General features: G+C 40.4%; 1 protein-coding gene across 1 annotated transcript in view; it reads left to right on the top strand.

Moving 5' to 3' along the window:
- Positions 1 to 5,335: 5,335 nt before the first annotated feature.
- UBE2G1 (ubiquitin conjugating enzyme E2 G1) overlaps positions 5,336 to 21,286 on the top strand; it is a 106,641-nt gene continuing 90,690 nt past the window's right edge. Inside the window, exon 1 of the mRNA XM_023653287.2 lies at positions 5,336 to 5,844. Within this exon, the coding sequence (XP_023509055.1) occupies positions 5,799 to 5,844 (46 nt within the window). The 5' untranslated portion in view covers positions 5,336 to 5,798. The remainder of the gene's footprint in view (positions 5,845 to 21,286) is intronic.

Here is a 21,286-nt window from a genome sequence, read left to right as displayed (position 1 = left end):
TTCTGACCTGGGTGCCTGGGCACCACTGGTTGTGACAGAGCAGGTCTGGGGAGAAGACAAGGAGTTCCCAGCAGGGTAGTCTGAGGTGCTCATGGGACACTTCTCCATGGTCTTATTTGGACCTGGCTCTCTTCTAAAGACTCAGTTTCTTCAGCCCTCTCAAGGGAAGGCTGTCTTCTCTCATACTTCCTGGATCTCATGGCCATAGGCTTAGCATCTTCTCTTGTTCCCCATTGCTGCTTTTCTCCTTTTCTCCTCCTTTTCCTTCCCTAACCCTAGCTCTTGTGAGGCTAAGGCCATCTGCTTTACCACTTGTTGCTCCCTTTATTGCTATTATCTATGGACTCATTCACCAGTGACTTTGGCTCCTGGTTCAAAGCCTTTTTCATATTTCTTGGGCCCTTGTCCTCGGGGACTTAATTACCCACGTGGATGACCTATCTAGTACTTCTAGCTGTCCCTTCCTTGACACCTCCCCTCCCCTCCCCACCAGCCAGCCTCTCCCACATTCACATGAGAACACCTCACCACCCACAACCACACCACAACCGAATTCTGGATTTCAAGCCATCCACCCTGACCACCATTTCCTGTCCTTCAAGCTCACTTGCTTTAGTGTCTACACTACACAATTCTTCAACCTCATCAAGACCCCATTATTTGTATCACTTTTTCACTATTCAACCCTAACCTTCCTGTTTTCACTTCTTTTTCTACTCAGCTTAGAAAATAGACCGTTACAACAGTCACTCGCTTCATACGCCCTCAACAAATGGGCTTGTCTGTCTCCATCTTGCTCTCCATTTGCTTGACTGGCTAACCTTCAACCCTAAATGTACACAACTATCAGCCTTCTCCAGACCTGCACCTGAGTTAGCAGAAAAAAAAATTACTGAACTGGAACTACTGGCTCCACTTTCAGTTCACGACCACAAACCTCACATATGCACTCAACACTGAGATCTCTATTTCCTTACCTGACATTCTGTCTTTAGCCTGCTCTGCTCCGCCTGCTGTCAGCACTGCTCCATCAGATGCCTTCTATCAAGGTCAACAACAACTTCCTATTTTCAAAATTCAGTGCACGCTTCTCAGCCCTCATCTTTCTCAGCTTCTCAGCAGCATGTGGCAGTTGACCATTCCTTTCTCCTGAGAATATCTTCTCCTATCTTGGCTTTTGCAACACTACACATTGTTTTTTCTCCTTTTTCCCCTACTCTTTCTCAGCCTCCATTGCTTGCTTTTCCTCTTCTACCTGACTTCCAAATGTCTGGCTGCTTCTGGGCTCATTTTTAGGCTTAAAAAGAAAAATCTCATTACACCCTCCCCTAGGAAACCTAATGCTGATCTCTCCAAAACTGTATCTATAGCTTTGGCCTCTTCTCTGAGCTCCAGTGTGAAGTATGCACATGCTTATTTGACATCTCTGCTTGGATGTCTAATAAACAGCAAAAATAGAACCCATCCAAAATAGATCTCTTGATACTTCCCCAGACCTGTTGTTCCCTTCTCCGTTTCTGAAATCAAGCCAGTTATGCCAGGAGTCACAAACCTAGGAGTCATCTTTCCTCTTCAGCCACGTTCAATCTGCCAGCAAGCCCTTTCTATTTTACTTCCAAAATTTATCTCAAATCCATTCCCCCCTCCCCAACACCTGCTCTACCATCCCTGTCCCCACCACCATCTTTTGCCTCATCTTCAGCAATAGCCTTCTGACTGGTCTTCCAGCAAACACTTCTCTTTTCTATAAGCACCAATGGGAGCTTTAAACAACATAAATCAGATCACACCCCCCTCAAGTCTTCCACTACAACTAAACTAAAATCCAAACTCTTTGCTGTGGTCAACAAGGCCCCTTGTAAGATGATTTCTGTGTGCCTCTCCAACTCTTCTTGGCTCCCTTCTCACTAGGCTCCAGTGGAGCCTCCCCACCCATGCTGACCTCCTTTCTAGTCTCTGGACAAGCCAAGTTCTTTCTTACTTCAGGGCTTAGAAGTAGCCGTTATTCTACCTGGAATACTCTTCCCCAGAATCTTCAAGTTGCATCTTGTGTTTGTAATTCAGATCTCAGCCCAAGTATAATCTCTTGAGGGAGGACTTCCCTGACTACCTTATCTAGAAGAGACCACTTTCCTCAGTTATTCACTCACCCTATTTATTTCCATCATATCACTTATCATAATACAATGCTAACTCGTGTAACATTTGTTTACTTTTTTACTGACTGTCCTTTCCCATTGGACATCAGTGCCATGAGGGCAGGGATGTGGTCTGCCTAGTTTACTCCCAGGTCATCAAATTGCCTCTAGCTCACAGTAGGTGCTCAATAAACATTTGCTAATAAATGAATATAGGGTTAGACAGTTGGGGGTGCAGATTATGAACCTCTGGTGAAAGATCTGGACTGGAAATAAAGGTTTGGGAATTATAAGAAATAAATCTTAATAAGCAAGGAATAGAAGGGAACTTCCTTAACTGCCAAAAGGAGCTACAAAAAAAATCTACAGCATGAGACTTAATAAGGAAACATTGAAACTGTCCCTTTAAGAATGGAAGGAGACAAGGGGGCCCACTACCACATCTTCTATGCCACTCTGCTGGAGTGAGGCAAAAAACAGAAACAATGTTTCAAAAAAAGAACTAGAAATGCCTTTATTTAGACAAGTATTATTTAGGTAGAGAATCAAAATAATCTAGAGATGAATGATTAATTTAGAGTTTAGTGAGGTTTGCTGGATTAACCTACAAAAGTCAATTGCTTTTTAAAATAATTTTTTATACACCAGGAAAATGCAGACTATCTCATTATTCTGAGCTTATCTCTATATGTAAATGAAAACAACCATTATATCATTACAAAACTCACTGTGAGCACAGTGAATTAAAAAGAGAAAACACCCTACAGACATACCAAGGCATGTTATCATGATACTTTAAAATACCAGCTATAACAAGAAAACCCTAAGAATATCCAAGAAGAAAAAAAATAGGCCACTTACAATGGAACAAGAATCAACAGCAACAGTGGATGCTAGAAGGTAATGGACCAATGATTTCATATTTTTGAAGAAAAATTACTTGATTTTAAACATAAAATTTGATACCCAGATAAACTGGCATTAAAATGTAGATGTTTAAAATTTTCACATTTTTGGACATATAAGGACTTAGAAAAATTGCCTCATATATACTCATCAATGTTATGTGATAATATGCTCCAGCAAAACAAGGGAGTAAACAAAAGAGACTTACACTGGAGATCTGGGACGTGGTAGACTCAGCCCAGGAGAGCAGCCGGAGGGAATCCTAGGAAGACTTCTATGTGGCAGGCACGGCCCAAAGCAATCAGCCCAGATTAGAGAGGGAATACAGAGGCTTCCAGGAGGCAGATCTCCAAGCAAAAGGGCTTGATAGGATATGATAGCAATGGGGTGGGATAGGGAAGGAAAGGATATTGATTATAATCAAGATACTGCAAGAAAAAACTTATAATTAGAAACTCTAGGCCAAAAAAAAATCTGCGTAAGGAATAAATATTATTATAATCCATTATAGTATTTGGCTCTCTTAGTCAACATTTATAAAGTCACAATGGTGTAAAAACTATTTATCGATATAACTAAATGTGATGATTTAATGATATTAGGAGAATAAAGGGTGGAAATAACAAGATAGTTAAATTCTTATCGGTGGGGGCCCACTGGGGCGAGTGGTTGAGTTCACACGCTCTGCTTGGGCAGCCCAGGGTTTTGCTGCTGGGATCCTGGGCGCTGACCTAGCACTGCTCTTACAACTAGGATATACAACTATGGACTGGGGGGCTTTGGGGAGAAGAAGAAGAAAAAAATTCTTATCAGTTACAACAAGAATAAATATATAAGGTCTATAATGGGTAAATCAAGATAATGTATTCTAAGAATATCATTTAGAATAAATGATAAGAAACTGAAAGAGTTAAAAGGGATCACCTCTGGCAAGCAGGATTTAGGAATGGGGAAGGAGCGTGACAAAGCATGTTTATTTTTTGCTGTAAGCCTTAATACACTGATTATGAATTATGTGTATTTACTACTTTGATAAAATTAAAAATTCATTCAAACAGAAAGATTTTTGGTCTAGAAAGGAGGGAAATGGAGTTTTTAATGGGAAAGCTAAGGAAGCTTCAGAGTCCGTGTGAGGGCTGGAATCTCTTCTAGGCGAGAGAGGAAGCCATGTCGCAACCAGGCAGCATTTCTGATAACCGGCCTAAAGAGATCTCAGAGGAAGAAAAGACCGATTCCCCAAGCCTGTTTGTGATTTATTTTCTCACTCTAAATAAATAGTCATTTCGAACTTTATTTTTTTTACTCTTTTCCTTAAAGAGAGTCTGTCCTTCAAATTCCATAAGCTTGAGGCTTCACAAAACCTAGGTTAACTCCCGAGGGGGGGGGGGGGTGGGGGGGTGGGACTTGTTATTCCAAAGAGTTCGGATTCATTCACAGTGTTTGTTTATTCCTTTTAATTCTTGTTCTAAGGGGAGAGTAAGGACAGCTTTTTCAGTAATTTTTTAAATAAAAAAACTGTATTGGACCTTGCTCCTCCTCGGGCTTTTCCCCTTACCTAGAACTCACCGAAACTGTAAGCCCCTTGATGGTAGGAACTGTATTTCTCTGTGTCTTTTGTAGCTCAGGTACAAACTTAATACAGGTTTTATAAATATTTGTTGAAGAAACAGATAAATTTGAGTGCCGTGAAGAATTACTCTTCCTTCTGCTCCATCTCTTTATTGAGACTGTTTTACACAAACAGAAGGCTGCAGAAACGAGGAAAAGAGGAAGCAGAGCGGAGAAAGGTTGTTTTTCCCAAACCCTAGATCCCACACTTCCACTTTACATAATCGACGCCTTTCTGGACATTTTGAATTGTGTATACTGTATCCGATTTTGCTAATCTCAACTCTCCTTACTAAAAGAGATTATTATTAACAACGCTTAAACATTGCACACTATGAGATGCAGAACATTTTGCTTATTTCAAGAATCTTTGTGCATTCTTTCTGTAAAGTGAATTATCAGCATATATTAAGTCTATTTCGGGGGTTTGCTTAAAAAGGGGCACACCAGTACTAACTTCGGCTTTAACAATGACTGACTCGCCCACCATGTGTGGGGTGTCACATGTGTGTTGACTGCTCGCCAACAACTAAACGTCTACTACTTCTTTTGGCCCCTTCACTTCCAGGCCACCTGCTTCAAACCGGAGGCGGCGTCTTGACCCTCCGCGACCTCTTTGTCATGGCGTCCGCGGGGCGTCTACCACCTGAGGCCTTAGCAGGCAGGCGGGCGTCGACCTTCCCAAGATGGCGGCAGCCGCGGCCACTGCGCACAGGGGGCGGGACTCCGCCGCCGGGGGCGGGGCAGGTAGGCCGAGGGGTAGGGCTTGCGGGCGGGCCTACGGCGAAGTAGGCAGCCCCAGCGCGCCTGCGTGGAGCGGCCCTGCGCGCAGTGAGGCTGTGGCGGGGGAAGGCACCAGTGGGGCCGACGGGCGGGTTGAAGGAGGGAAGCGGGCGAGCGAAGTCCCAGTGCGCGCCGCGGCGGCCCGGTACCCTCCCCTTCCGGGCGCTGTGAGGAGAGCTGAACGGAGCGCACTCGCGCCGGCAGCGAGGCGCCGCTCCCGCCGCCGCAGCCCGGCCTCCCTCGGCTTCGGCGCTCCCGTCGTGGGGGCCCGGGTTCCTCAGCACACCCAGCGCCAGCAGCCCCCACAGCCTGTCCCCAGCCCTTCGGAAGCCCCGGCGCCAGCCCGGGCCCTCGGCAGGGAGGATGACGGAGCTGCAGTCTGCACTGCTACTGCGAAGACAGCTGGCAGGTGAGCGGGCGGCGGGGCGCCGGCCGGGCCGGGCCGCGATCGCGCGAGCCGCTGCCCGCCGCCTCCTCCCCGCCTCCCCGCCTCCCGGGCCGGCTGCCGGACGGCCGAAGGGGAGCAGCGGCCGGCGGCCAGGCCGGGTGCGGGCCTGCGAGGGTGGGGAGCCCGAGGCGCCGGGCCGGGCCGGGCCCAGCACTTCTTCCCCGGCTTTCGGAGGGCATTGGGGGCGGGGACGCGCCCCAGCCCGGACGCCCGGACGGGCCTGGCGCCCGGGGGGAAGGAGAGGAGCCCGCCCCCGCCCCCACTGCTCGGTGGGCCGGGGCGGGGGAGGGGCGCGGGTCCCCAGCCCGGCGACCCTCCTCGGAGGGGCGGGTCCCGCCTCAGGTGCGGCCGAGGCCGCCGGACCCTGGGGCAGAGGGAGGTCTGGGCCCGGCCCGCGGCGGGTCCCGGCTCGGGTGTCGGAGCTGCGGGCGGGCGGTGGGGGCGAGAGTGGGCGACGAAGCTGGCCCCTGGCCGGAGGGGCGAGGCGCGCAAAACTTCTGCCCGGGCAGCGCCGGGTCCGGGGAGTTGTGGGCGACAACAAAAGCGCCGGCCGCCGCGGCCTCGTCGCGCTCGCGCGGGGCTCCGAGGACCTGGCGGGCAGCGGGACGGCGGCTCTCCTGCCTCCGCCTGGCACGGGCTCCGGCCGCGCCGCCCGGCTGGGGGAGGGTGGAGCGGGCAGAGGGGAGAGCCGCTGGCTTGCCGGCGCCGGGCTTTGTGCTCCGAGCAGCTCCGGCCCCTGCGCAGGCCCGCGGAGCCCCGGGGCTGCGGCCCGCGGGCTCCGGCTCGGGGCGGCGGCCGGGGCGGCCTCCCCAGAGGTGCCTGCGTCCCCCCTCCCCCATTGTCCCAGCCTCCGGCCGTTTGCGGCTTCCAGGTTGACTTTTTAGGGGGTTGGCTCCTGTTCTGCTAGGACTGTGTGAGCGGAGCATGCGCAGTGGAGACGTACGTGTGCGGAGTGTAAGGGGGGAGGCGGGTTGGTGGCTTCACAATGCCGCCCCACGTGCTGCCAGATTTAAAGAGAAATGATCCAGCAGTTACCCCTGCTGTCCAACGCCCAGCGTGTGTCCTTCTGAGTTCAGGCGGATCTTCACCTCCCCCTTCTCCAGCCAGCAGTCCTTAGCCCTCGGCAGAAGCCAAAGGCTGAAGTGAAGAACTACTTTTGAAGTAGATTTACTAAGAGTTTGAGGTGTTAGTTAAATCACCTTTACGGCTTCTTAAGGAAAAGGTTGTCGGGCTGTTACAGATTGTATAATTAGGTTTATTATTAGACCATGAGCAAGCAGGTTTGGACAAGTATTAAAGTTCTGGGTTCTCAGAGGGAGTGACTTGAAGTGTATGGAGAAGTTCTAGTGATCCCTGTGTCCATCAGGAATAATGTATTGGAAAAGCAGTCAGAGAATAACGACTTTATTGCGTCTTGTATTTGCAAACACATCTTACTTTTTTGTGTATTTTTTTTTTCGACTTGTTTTGGAGGAAGGAGTTAAGGTTTTCTTTTGTCTCTCTAAGAATTCTTTAATCAGAATGTTATTATGTGGTGAACTATTAAACTATTAAAATACTAAATATTAAAATAGTACTCAACTCTTACACAATGGTAAAGATAGGTATTCTAAAAGGTGTAAAAGATGTTACACAGTTACTGAGAAAGTATGACTAATAACAGTGCTAGCAGTAGCAATATTTCAAAACTGTTTCCTACCTACTTGTGAACCAGGTATAGCTTTTGATAGCCACTTGGTTCAGTTTTGCACTCTTCTTTTGACAAGATTAATCTCAAATAGTGATGAACTATTTCCCAAAGCTATTTATTAGTGGTTGACTTTTTGATAAGGCACACTAAAATATGCTTTAAGGTTGGAGGAGAGAATGACTTAGTTTGTAATTTTTCAAGCCTTATTATAGAGTTACTTAGCTGCTGATTAATTTTTCTTCTTGATCAGAAACAATGGACTGTTCTTAATATTTTCTTAAAATTTTGAAGGATTTTAATTAACTTGCTCAAAATGTACAGAATAGTAGACCAAGGCAGTGCATTAAGTGAAATGTAAAAATATCAAGTTTATTGGAAAGACTTGATAACTACATACTAAAGGCCCAGTTGTATTTTAGCAGTACATTGTTTGAGCTTTGTGGTTCTTCAAATATCATTTGAACACAGGAAAGAATGGTAAACTGTAATCTATTGAAAGCATTTAGAGTGAACTTTTGGAAGGCTTAATAGTAAATGCTTTAAAAATCTTGAAATGTATTGAATTGAGTAGACACACAAACCTGTAAGCGATTTTAGCTGCTAGAATTTCAGAGACTTCCAACGGCAGTGGCCAACAATGGTTACATTTATCGAGCTCTTAGTCTGCCAGCCCTTAAGGATTTTACTTCATTACTTGAGGGGAGAATTTATTGTGTGTGTTTTGTTTTGTTGGTAACTGTAATGAAGAACCTGGTTACTTTCAGAGTTGAGCAGAATGGTCCCGTGGGCTGCAGAGTTTCTCAGCCTTGGCAATACTGACATTTGGGGCCAGTTATTGTTGTGCAGGCCTATACTGTGCATAAGAGAATGTTTAGCAGGATTCTTGGCTTCTGCCCACCAGATGCCAGTAGTACACCCCCTCAGTGGTGACAACCAAAAATGTCTCTCTTGCCAAATATCCCCTGATTAGCAAAATCATCCCAGGTTGAAAAATCACTGGTTTAAGGTGTTTTAGATAAGACCATTATGGCTATGGTGGGTGAAGCAAGCAAGAACACCTAAGAGGTTGGTGAAATCAGATAGGTTGTGTATTTCTTTGTGGAGTGGATATTATTAGACTATGACTTACTCCTTTGCAAATTTAGCAGTGACACTTCAGCTTTTGCAGTGCAGCATGCTAGACACTAAGAAGTCCCACAGCACAAGAGATCATTTAAAAAAGTTTTGTTTTTTGAGAACTTGTTATCACACTGGTTAGAAATGCAAAGAGTACAAAAAGGTATAGTCTTTCCACCCTGACCCCAAGTTTTGTTCTTGGAAGCAACTATCATTGATAGTTTCTGTGTGTCTGTTCAGAGAGATTCTTGTTTATGTGTTTACATGGGGTGATGTTTATCAGGGACTGACATGTAGCAGGCAGTGTGCTGGGTGCTTTACATACGTTATCTCGTTGAATCCTGCCACTAGGGAAGTAGAGGGTAGGGAGGTTAAGTAACTTGCCCAAGGTACTGAGTGGCGCTTCTGCGTTCATATACTGGACCTTCTTTTTTTTTTTTTTTAAAGATTGGCACCTGAGCTAACATCTGTTGCCAATCTTTTTTTTTTCCTGCTTCTTCTCCCCAAGGACCCCCATGACATACTTGTATATTCTAGTTCTGGGTCCTTATGGTTGTGCTGTGTGGGATGCCGCCTCAGCATGGCTTGCTGGGCAGTGCCGTGTCCGTGCCCAGGATCCGAACCAGTGAAACCCTGGGCCTCCGAAGCAGAGTGCGCGAACTTAACCATTTGGCCACTGGGCTGGCGTCCTATTTTGTTGTTTTTAATTGGCTATATTAACTCCCAGGGAGCAATAATTAATTCAATCATGTAATTGGGTTTTATAAATTTAAATATTCAAAGTTAATTTATCCAGTAGCTACCAAAATGATTGGGAAATGTTCTCATCTTAATAAAATTTGTTGTACAAAATAATACACATATCTAAGTGATATTCTTTTTTTTAATTAAAAAAGTTATTTTATTGAGGTCATATTGGCTTACAACGTGTAAATTTCAGGTGTACAATGTTATATATCAGGTTCTAAATAGACTGCATCGTGTTCACCACCAATAGTATAGTTTTTATTCGTCACCATACATATGTGCTCCTTTATCCCTTTCGCCCTCCCCTCGTAAGTGATATTCTTAAGGTCATCATAAAAAGATATTTTAGCTATTGTCAACTTAAGACCAACATTCTGCACTATCAAGGAAAGTATCTTTGAATTTAATGTCACAGACTGGAAGTAGCACTAAGCTTTTTGGTATTGGCAGTTAACTCTGAGGGAAAAAATTGGGCTAATTGGACTTATTCTTTACTCTAACCATACTAAATTTTACTATATGACAAGCATTTATAAGGAATAGAGGAAGTTTTTGGTTTTTTTTAAAGATCACTTGAGGTTTTTTAACATTGATAACAGATTTCCCTTAGTTATGTTGTTGTAGGCACTTGTCATTCCAGAACTAGGGAGAAAAATCTCTTTATGCAATAATGATAAAATAATTGAGCTTCTTTTACTGTAGAATTTTGTTTGTGTATTTTAAAGTAATCTGGAAAATTGCCAAATCTTTGTCAGCTTGGCTACCCATGTAAGTAGGTTGTTTTGATGAGTGCGTTATGTGTGTTTCTCAGACTTAATGTGCAATAAGATCACTTGAGAGTCTGTTAAAAATACAGATTCCTGGCCTCACCTGCGCAGAGCGTTCATCTAAATGTCTTGCTGGGGCCCAAGAAAACCCAGTGTTTAAAGCAGCGCTTTTGGTGGCTCTGAAGCTGGTGTTGAGCCACAGTGCAATAGGTGCCCCAAACTGTTTTTTTTCCCTCTGGAGGGCCACCTGCAGGTAGCCCAGTTCCTAGTTTTTGTGATGCGCTGTTTCATTAGCACCCCTGATGTTCCTAGGATATTCAAAGAATACGCTTTAAAAGGAGGAGTTAGAAAGATTTAATATTTCTTACTGACCTTTCTAGAATATATTGGCACTCCGACATACAATTCCGTTAACAATCTTAAGCAGAAACAGAGTAATTGATTATTGACAGGGACCACCCTGGTGGTAGAAGATTCTAGCTGATAAGCATAATATCAATACTCTTAATATTAATAGTTGTTAACCCACATATTTAGAAATGGAAGAGAAATCTAAAAGTAATTTACATTGTATCAACCTACTAATTGTTTAACACAGTCTGGGAATTTTTGTGTCCAGAAATCATTACGCTGTTATAGAACTAATGCAGCTACTACATATTGTACTGGATATGCTGGCAGAAAAAAACACAAATGAAGTAAACATTGTGGTTGAGGGACAGGTGTTGGATCATTTATAAGCCCTGTAGTGGAAGGAGCATCAAGGAATTATGCTTCCGATGTATTGTGTTACAGAATCTAAAGTAGATAGTCTTATTTTGCAATATATACATACCTCAAATCATTACATTGTATACCTTAAACATACACAGTGTTATATGTCAATTATATCTCAGTAAAGCTGGAAAAAAGTCTTAATTTTTTAGTGGATATGAATTGCTATTAGGGGGTAAATGGTTTTTAAGTTATAATTTCTCTTATTCAGTGAATATATTTGATAATATATAATGAAATTTAGTTTTTTATAAATAACAGGAGTTTAATTTTCTGTAAACTACTTCAGAATGAAATATACTTTCTACATTAGTCTTTTGTAATGGATGAGCTCACTTTCTAAAATAGTGCTAAATATATTAAAATGTCAAAGTATACTCTACAATGTGTAGGTATTAGTATATTAGTATAATCTGCACTTACTGTAAAGTAATACCAAAATATATAGTTTTATCATATAGTTTACATAAGCTAATACACATTATATTTGGTGAATGCACATAATTGTGAAATTCGATGCCTTGATTATTAATAGAGTGATATCTGATATGGAAAATCTGAAAATTCATTCACTACCACTATATTGTTGCTTTTTGACTTCCTTTCCTTCTGTGAAGAGTGTTTGTATTATTAAGATGTTTCAGTCTTTGGATTATTTGGTCTTGGGTACTTCAGTGAAAGTTTTTTTTGAGGAGTGGTATGCTGATTTATGGTAAACTGTAGTGTGAATGTGCTCTTGCTTCAAGCAAGTAAAATGTTATTCATTTTTTTGTTTTAATGGCCTCAGTTCAATTTAGGATGAAGAATTTTGCATTTCTTAATTATTGAGAAATACTTTTGTTAGAATTTAAAACACTAGATAGATGACCTCCAAGGATCTGTTTAATGCCATCTTTAATTGGTTTGTAGGAAATAACTTTTCAGAGAAGAAAGCGTAGTACAGATATATGCTTATGGAAGCAGTCTGGCAAGGTAGAGGTAGCGTAGTTATATCTGGTTGTGATGGCATTTCAGGTACAGAAAAGTATAAATAACAAAAAGCAAATATTTTGCAACTTTTGGTAAGAACGTGAGTTATTGATATGAACAGTTGAGAGAATAAGAATAAAATGCATTTTTAGGAAATAAGATATATACGTGTTAAAATACAGCATTTTAAACTTTTTTTCTTAGTGCAAGTTAGTATTAGGCTTATTCAAGTAAATCAGAAATTTTTACCAGTGCTGTTCCATTTATAGATTTTGGCCCTCAGAGAAACTGCTGGGAAAAATACTGTAATTTATTGCTATTGCTATAGAGATGTATACCTCTCCTTAGATGTTAAGTTCTAGAAAATGTGTGAAGAGTCAATTTTGTAAGTAGGTATTTTTATCTTTTATCTGTGCTTTATAGCAGCGTCTAATAACTTAGAAGAACCGCTACTGCTGCGCTTCTGCTTTTCTTAGACTTTCCTGTGCGCCTCTCCGTTGGGTGGGAATTTGTTAAAAGTAGAAACAGCAAAGAACCTGTTTAAATTTTTACCTGGCAGCTATTTTTGCTTTGATCTTGTAAAGCAAGCATTGCTTTTAAAGAACAGTTTATCGATAGAAATCTTTATAAAATGTCCTTTATATTAGAAGACGCAATTTTGATTTGCTTTTGAATGTGCTTACACTTTGTGTTATCATTTTCTTATTCTTATGTAAGGTGTACTTATTAGAGTTCACATTTCAAGACACAGTAGTGCTAGGTGAAGAGTTTTTAGACATGGTGCCATAAGTGTGATTCATAAAAGGAAATATTGGTAAACTGGACATGATCAAAATTAAAAACTTGGATTTGTGAAAGACAAAAAGACGAGCTACAAATTAGAACATATTTGCAAGGATTGATCTAGAATATGTAAAGAGCTCTCAAAACTCAGCACTAAAACAGTCCATTTAGAAAATGGGCAAAAAATGTGAACAGATATTTCAGATGGCAAATAAGCAAATGGAAAGATGTTCAACATCATTAGAGATTAGGGAGATGTAATTTGAAGCCACAATGAGATAACACCACATACTTATTAGAATAGCTAAAATTAAAAAAAAAGTGATAACACCAAATGCTGGCTAGGGAATGTGGAGAATTCTCATACGTTGCTGATGGGAATGTAAAATGGTACAGCCGCTATGGAAAGCAGTTTGCAGTTTATCATAAAACTGAGTATGCACTTACCATACAATCCATTGAGTACACATTTGGGCATTTATTTGAGAGAAATGAAAACTTACGTCCTCGTAAAAACTATATGCAAATATTCATAGTAGCTTTATTAGTAATAGCTAAAAACTGGAAGCAACCCAGATGTTCTTCAGTGGGTGAGTAAACTGTGGTACATCCATATCATGGAATATACTAGTCAGCAATAAAAAGAAATAGGCTGTTGATACACAAAACAACTTAGATGATGTCAAGGGAGTTATGCCGAATGAAAGAAAGCTAATCTCAAAAGGTTACATACTGTATGATTCCATTTATATAAAATTCATTTTTTTGTTGTAGTAAAAAAGCATATAACATGAAATCGACCATCTTAACGTGTACAGTTCAATAGTGAAACAGATCTCCAGAACTTTTTCATCTTGAAAAACTGAAACTGTATACCCGATAAGCAACAATTCCCTTTTCCCCCTTCCCCCAGCCCCTGCTAACCACTGACCATTTTACTTTCTATTTCTGTGAATTTTTTTAAAGATTGGCACCTGAGCTAACAACTGTTGCCATTCTTCTTTTTTTTTTTTTCCTACTTTTTCTCCCCAAATTCCCCCAGTACATAGTTGTATATTCTAGTTGTGGGTCCTTCTAGTTGTGGCATGTGGGATGCTGCCTTAGCATGGCCTAATGAGGGGTGCTGTGTTCTCGCCCAGGATCCCAAACCAGCGAAACCCTGGGCCACCCAAGTGGAGTGTGTGAACTTAACCATTTGACAATGGGGCCGCCCCTATTTCTGTGAATTTGATTTGTGATACCTCATATAAGTAGAATTTGTCTTTTTGTTACTGGCTTATTCATTTAGCATAATACCCCAAAGTTTCATCCATGTTGTAGCATGTGACGGGATTTCCTTCCTTTTTAAGGCTGAGTAATATTCCATTGTGTATGTATATACCACATTTTGTTAATCCATTCATCCATAGATGGACATGTGGATTGCTTCCACCTTTTGGCTGTTGCGGTTATTGCTGCTCTGAACATGGATGTGCAAATATGTCTTCAAAACCCTGTTTTCGATTCTTTTGGCTATATGCCAAGAAGTGGGATTGCTAGATCATATAGTAGTTCTATTTTTTAAAATAGACTTTATTTTTAGAGCAGTTTTAGGTTCACAGCAAAATCCAGCAAAAAGTACAGAGATTTCCCATATACCGCCTGCCCCCACCACATGCTTAGTCTCACGCATTATTAGTATCCCCCACCAGAGTGGTACATGTGTTAACAATTGATAAACCTACATTGGGTAATTCCATTTTTAATTTTTTTGAGGAACTTCCATACTGTTTTCCATAGTGGTAGCACCATTTTACAGCCCCGCCAGTAGTACGCAAGGGTTTCGGTTTCTCCACATCCTTGCCAACGCTTAACTGTTTTTTTGATAGTAGCTGTCCTGGTGGATGTGGGGTGATATCTCATGGTTTTGATTTGCATTTCTCTGATGATTAGTGGTGTTAAGCAACTTTTCACATGCTTATTGACCATTTGTATATCATCTTTGAAGAAATGTCTATTCAAATCCTTAATCCATGTTTAAATCCGTTTATTTGATTTTTCATTGTTAAGTTATATGAGTTCTTTACACACTCTGGATATTAACCCTTTATCAGATATATGATTTACAGATATTTTCTCCCATTCCATAGATTGCCTTTTCACTCTGTTGATTGTGTACTTTGATGCACAAAAGTTTTAAAATTTAATGTAGTCTCACTTGTCTATTTTTGCTTTTCTTGCCTGTGCTTTTTATGTTGTATCCAAGAAATCATTGCTAAGTCCAGTGTCATGAAGCTTTTCTCCTATATGTTCTTCTAGTAGTTTTATAGTTTTAGGTCTTATGTTTAGATCGTTAATCCATTTTGAGTTAATTTTTGTATATGGTGTAAGATAAGGGTTCAACTTCATTCTTTTGCATATGGGTATCCGGTTTTCCCAGCACCATTTGTTGAAGAGACTGCCGTTTCCCCCTTGAATGGTCTTGACACCTTATAAAATTATTGAAATGACAACATTTTAGGTATAGAGAATAGATTAGTGGTTTTCAGGGATTAGGGACAGTAGTGGTGTATGGCTATAAGATGGTAGCATAAGGGATCTTTGTGGTGATGGAACAGTTTTGTATCTTACATTGGTTATACAGATCTGCAAATGTGATAAAATTGCATAGATCTGCAAGCACATACAAATACAAATGAGTGATGACATCTGAATAAAGTGTATGGACTGTACAAGTGTCAGTTTCTTTGGTTTGATATTGTAGTAATACAGGATGTTAGCATTACTCGGTTCCTGAGTAAAGGCTATAGGAGACCTTTCTGTACTATTTTTTCCATTGTCCTATACATCTATATTTCAAAATAAAAGTTTTTAAAAAGTCACTTGTAACCAGAGCATTTTTATCAATTGTTTTTCATGTAGAGATCTCCTTCTTTAAACTTATTCTTCACAGTTAGAAACATAGCAACATAGTTGCCATATTAACACTTTCAAGGAATAGGAAGTTGAAATAGAGAAATCTGTAGTTTGAGAGAGAAATTCCATCTTAATTTTAACTCCTTATTTAAACTTTTTGTGCTGTCAAAAGTTCATTTATTGAGCTCTTGTGTGCAGTTTCATTGAGCAGTGCTGGGGGAACGCAAAGATAATTGATCTGGTGTTCTTACCTCCAGGTGCTGCATTTAGTAGGGATTGATGTACATGTGAACAAAGCTATAATGCAGTATGATAAATACATATATACCCATTGGAGGAACAGAAAGGAACACTGAGGAAGGAGTGATTAATTATGAGGGAGTACAGTGAGATTAGGGAAGGCTCGTAGGAAAAGGCCTGTATTTGGATACAGCAGAATCAAGATGTCACTTCTCTTAAGAGCATTAGGTTCTATACTTTAAGAAAAATCTTTGTATTTCTCAGTGTCGAGAAAACAGTAATTGGATTTACTTGACATGACAGACAGAAATCTAAAGTTGACAGATTTAAAACAAATAAGTGTTTCTGAGAGACAACTAACCCTCTTGAAGATTTCCAAGAAAATAGTCTGAACACAACTTTCAAGGGATGGCAGCAATTTGTCATTAAGAAAAATATATAAAGGACGTAAGCCTACTCACTTCATGGATATATAAACTTATTCAAAACAGGGAGGAGGGCAGAAAGGAAACTTAAATCACTGAGTGCCTGTTACTCACTCTTCATGATCCTAGGACTTTCAGTATGGTCACATTCAGTTCTCATGGCAAATCTTTGAAGTAAATATTACCACCTTTTTGAGATAAGGAAATTGGGGTTTATATCTGGTAATTTCCCCAAGCTGGCTCTGATGGAGCTGCCTGCCAGAAATAGGTCTGTCTGCTGATGAAACTTGAGCTCTTTCCTTATCAGTGATTCTTTAACATTTTAGGGGTTCTTAGACTCCTTTGAGAATCTAGTAAGAGTTAAAGACCTCCTGAGAACAGTGCACACTCACCATTTGGGGTATAATTTCAGACGGTTTTCTGATCTCTTGAGTCAAGCTCATTTATGCACATGTAATGCTGTCTCTTCCATCATTCATTCAGCAGATTTGATGCCTGTTTTGTATGGTGGTGGGATGCTGAAAGAATACTGTTGTATTCCAGGACCTTGTAGTCTCCAGAAAATCCTGTAAGCGGGCTGCTTTAAAGCATGTGTTAGAGGAAGTCAGGGAAAGCTTGCTTTTCTCTGGTTCATGGAGGGCTTTGAGGAGTTGGTGGCATTTGTGCTTGACTTTAAAAGGATATGTAAAATTTTATCACATAGAAATAGGGAAAGTAATTAAGGCTGAGGGAAAAGAACAAGCAAGACAGAAGGCTTGTGCTGAGAGGAATTCACTGTGGTTGGAATATGTGATAAACTGAACTGGTGAGAAAACTATTTGGAAAGGTTGGTATTGGTGGAAGACTAAAAATGTTGAAGTGTAGAATTCTGTTTGAGGAGAGGCGAATTGATGTGATCATAGTGTGTTTGGACTAGTGCTACTCAGATTATCTGTGGTGAAAGACCAATTTAAAAAAATTTCCAATTCATTATGTAATGATACTTTGAAAAATAATATAAATGAATTACTAGAAAAGTTAAATAAAATAGACAAATTCAAATCCATACTTTATAATATTAGGTTCATCATATAACATGACTATCAAATTGATGTACAAGTTTTTAAATGCTTACTCTAGGCTTGCTCTGTCATGGGGCAGTAGCAGTTGGATGGCTTGGCACCAGTTAATGGACCATGGTTTAAGTAGCACTGCTTTGGACAGGGTAGAGAATGACATTTAGACTACGTTCTCTCATGAGGCAGAGGTTTTTTGGTTTTGCCTGTTAACTGACATGTCACAGATGCCTAGAAGGGTAACTGAAGCATAGCAGGCAATCAGTAAATATTTATTGAATGTATTAGGACTATCATACTCGATTTTTTTTCCTGAGGACTTAAGCACATGTGAACTAAATCTTTTAAGGTAGAAAGTAAAGCAATTAGAATGCTTGCATTCACTAAACATTTAATTCCTTGTATATGCCAGGCCCTGTGGATGCAAAGATTCATATACAATCCCTGACTTCCCCTTCTAGTGGGACAGGTAGACTTTTATAAACAAATATTGGCCAGTAAGTAGAATATAAATTCTTCACCACAGTAGCATAGACATTCTTGCCCTTTTTTTGTGTTTCCCCCTCATTTACTTGATGAAATGACAGTAACTTTGACCAAATGACGCTTGCTGGAATACCTTCAGTGTCTCAGTAAGGTCCTTATTTTTCTCTCAAAGAAGTTTCTTTAATGGACAACTCTATTTACTATGAGTAGTTTTTCTCACTCTTTATAATTTATAAATTAAAGCTTTTTTCTCTCACCTTTTTAGTTTTTTTTTTTTTTTTCCCTGTGGCTTCACAGTTTCTCTCTGGTCCTCTACTTTAGCTACCTTGGGCTTCTTATCCAGGTGGCTGACCACATTTTCCAGAAGAGGAAACTAAGTTTGGCTTATTCGCAATAGCAGAACCGAGACAACTACATTTCATTAATCTCTAAGCCTGTCCTTTAACAGTATTTAAACTAGATCTACATAGAGAATATAAAAATGTGTTGGTTCAGTTATCCCTTTCCTGCTTAGGTCCTGGGGTGTCTTTGGATTCATATGTTCTTTGATTTTCTTACTTTTTGGGAGTGAGTCAAATGTATTTAAAATAAATGTCAGATAATCTAAATCAAGATATGCTAGAGGAAAATGACATGTATGTTTTAAAGTAATTTTTCTAATTATAAATGAACATGTTGGTTGTAGATTTGGAAAAGATAAAACATATATATGATATAAACATCAGCCCTCCCTTTACAGCCTCTGTTAACATTTGATTATTTTTCTTTTCATTGTGTTTTGCCTTTTTAGTAAACTGAAATTTTGAAAGGAAGAACCTTTAGTGTTAAGGGTTTTAGTGAAAATCATACTCTTTGAAGTTGAGTTCATTAAACTTTCTTTCACATACTTGATTTTAGGAAACCTAGTACAAGATCAAGAAGTTATTTTTTCAAATTTATTTAGCAAGTAAATGGCAGAAGTAGGTTTCAAACCCAGGTTACCTTATTACTAAGACTGCTGCTTTTTATACAATAGCACACTGTTCGTTAGACTCTGAAAAGTTTGTGACTTTTGGAAGAGGAGCTACTATTGCTCATGGCCTCGCCTGATATTTTTAGTGTGTCTGTTTCTCCATCTTCCGTGCTGTAGGATTCTAAAACTAAAATATCTATTTCAAAGCTCCTTATATAGAGGGGGATGTTACTCTGAGACCTTCCTTAATACTCTTTTACCCCAGGTAAGTCGAGGATAATATTTATCTTTTTTTGTGTTTAGCAGTGCATAGAGTGATTTATAGTGTCATCATTAGAAGACTTGGACTTTGGGCTGTGCTAACCTCTTTTTCCAAACTGCTATGAATGCTATGGTGTGGTAGTTCCCTGAGGAAATATTGTATTTTCAATGTCTCCTCTGGTTGTTTTTACATCTCTCCCTTAGGATTAAACTTTTGCTGCTGCTTCTACACTTAGCATTTGCCTGGTGGAAACAAAACAAAACTGTCGTTATCCAATTTGATTTATATTTAACTCTTGCAGGTGCAGCAGTGGCACGGGTGAGCGTACTGTGCTTTCTGCTGCCCTCTTCAGGGTCTAAGGCATATGGTATGGCTATTGGGGAAGCAATACCACTATGATAGAGTTTTTTTAAAAATAAGCTTTTAATTTTAGGACAGTTTTAGATTTACAGAAAAATTGTAAGGATAGTACAGAGAGTTCCTATATATGCTGCACCTACTTTCCCCTATTAACATCTTACATTAGTGTGGTACATTTGTCACAATTAATGAACCAGTATTGATAGAGTATTAACTGAAGTCCATACTTTATTCAGATTTCCATGGTTTTTACCTCATGTCCATTTTTCTGTTCCAGGAGCCTATTTAAGATACCATATTGCATTTAGTTGTCATGTCTTCTTAGTCTCCTTTGTCCTGTGAGAATTTCTCAGGGTTTCCTTGTTTTTTGTGTCTTCCGGTTTTGAGGAATATTGGTCAGATATTTTGTAGAATGTCCCTCAAATTGGATTTGTCTAATGTTTTTCTCCTGATTAGACTGGGGTTATGGGTTTTCAGAAAGAATACCACAGAGGTGAATTGCCCGTCTCGTCACATCATGTTGGTCGTTCATGGTAACCACACGACAACACTGGTGATGGGAACCTTGACCACTTGGTGAAGGCAGTGTTGGTCAGGTTTCTCCTCTGTAAAGTTACTGTTTTTCCTTTTTCCTACCCATTTCTTTGTAAGCTGCTCAGTAAGTCCAGCCCAAAGTCAAGTGGGAAGAAGAGATTGGATCCCACCTTCTGGAGGGGAGAATATCTCCTTATATGTTATTTGGAATTCTTCTATGAGGAAGATTTGTCACTTCTCCCTCAATCATCTATTCAGGATGGACTTGTATATTTTATTTTGTATTTTGGGTTAAAATCAGTATTAGTCAAGGTTCTGCAGGGAAACAGAACTAGTAGGATGGAGGTGTGTGTGTGTGACGTGATTGATTTGGAGTGATAAGTCTAAAATCTATAGGGTAACATGGCAACCTGGAGACCTAGGGAAGAGTTTTTGTTGCAGTTCAACTCCAAAGGCAGTCAGCTGACAGAATTTCCTCTTGGGGAATGTCTTTTTTTAAAACTAAGGCCTTCAACTGATTGGATGAGGCCCACCCATATTATGGAGGGTGATCTGCTTTACTCAAAGTCTACTGATTTAAATTGTAATCTCATGTAAAAAACACCTTCACAGAAACATTTGGAATAATGTTTGACCAAATACAAATGTCTGGGTACTGTGGCCTAGCCAAGTTGACACATAAAATTAACCACATATTTATTTTGTTCCTTATGTCATTTATTTTGTTCCTAAATTGTTCCAGCTTTGGTCACTGAGAGTTCTTTCGGGTTGGCTCCTATGCACTCATCATTTTAGTTCTTGAGCACTTCCTTATTTTGTGATGACTACAGATGTGTCAGACCTATTTTGTGTTTTCTCTATCCCAGCCCTAGAATAAGCTATTTCTCCAAGAATGGTATCTAGAAACCAAGATCTGAGCATTGGAAGTGCTTGTTGCTACTGGAGTGTCATTGCTTTATAGGACAGAGGTATGCAATATGTGTGTGTATACTGACCCAGGTGTATACATATCTGTAACATTTCCATGCAGTCATGTGTTGCTTGATGGGCATACATTCTGAGAAACACATCATTAGGCAGTTTGTTGTATGAACATAGAGCTTTGTATGAATGTAGAGTGTACTTACACAAACCTGTGTGGTGTAGCCTACCACATATCTGGACTATATGGTGCTAATCTTATGGGGTCACCTTCATATTGCGGTCCATCATTGGCTGAAATGTCAAGTGGGACATGACTTTATATCCATCTGTATCTATATTAAGCTACACCTACTTTCATACTGATGTTTCTGACTCTAATAAAAGTACTGGAGTGTTCATTCTACCCTTCCTTTCTTGTTTTTCT

Source organism: Equus caballus, chromosome 11, assembly GCF_041296265.1.
Source record: "Equus caballus isolate H_3958 breed thoroughbred chromosome 11, TB-T2T, whole genome shotgun sequence".
NCBI classification, from domain to species: Eukaryota; Metazoa; Chordata; class Mammalia; order Perissodactyla; family Equidae; genus Equus; species Equus caballus.
This window is presented reverse-complemented; position numbering and strand designations above follow the sequence as displayed.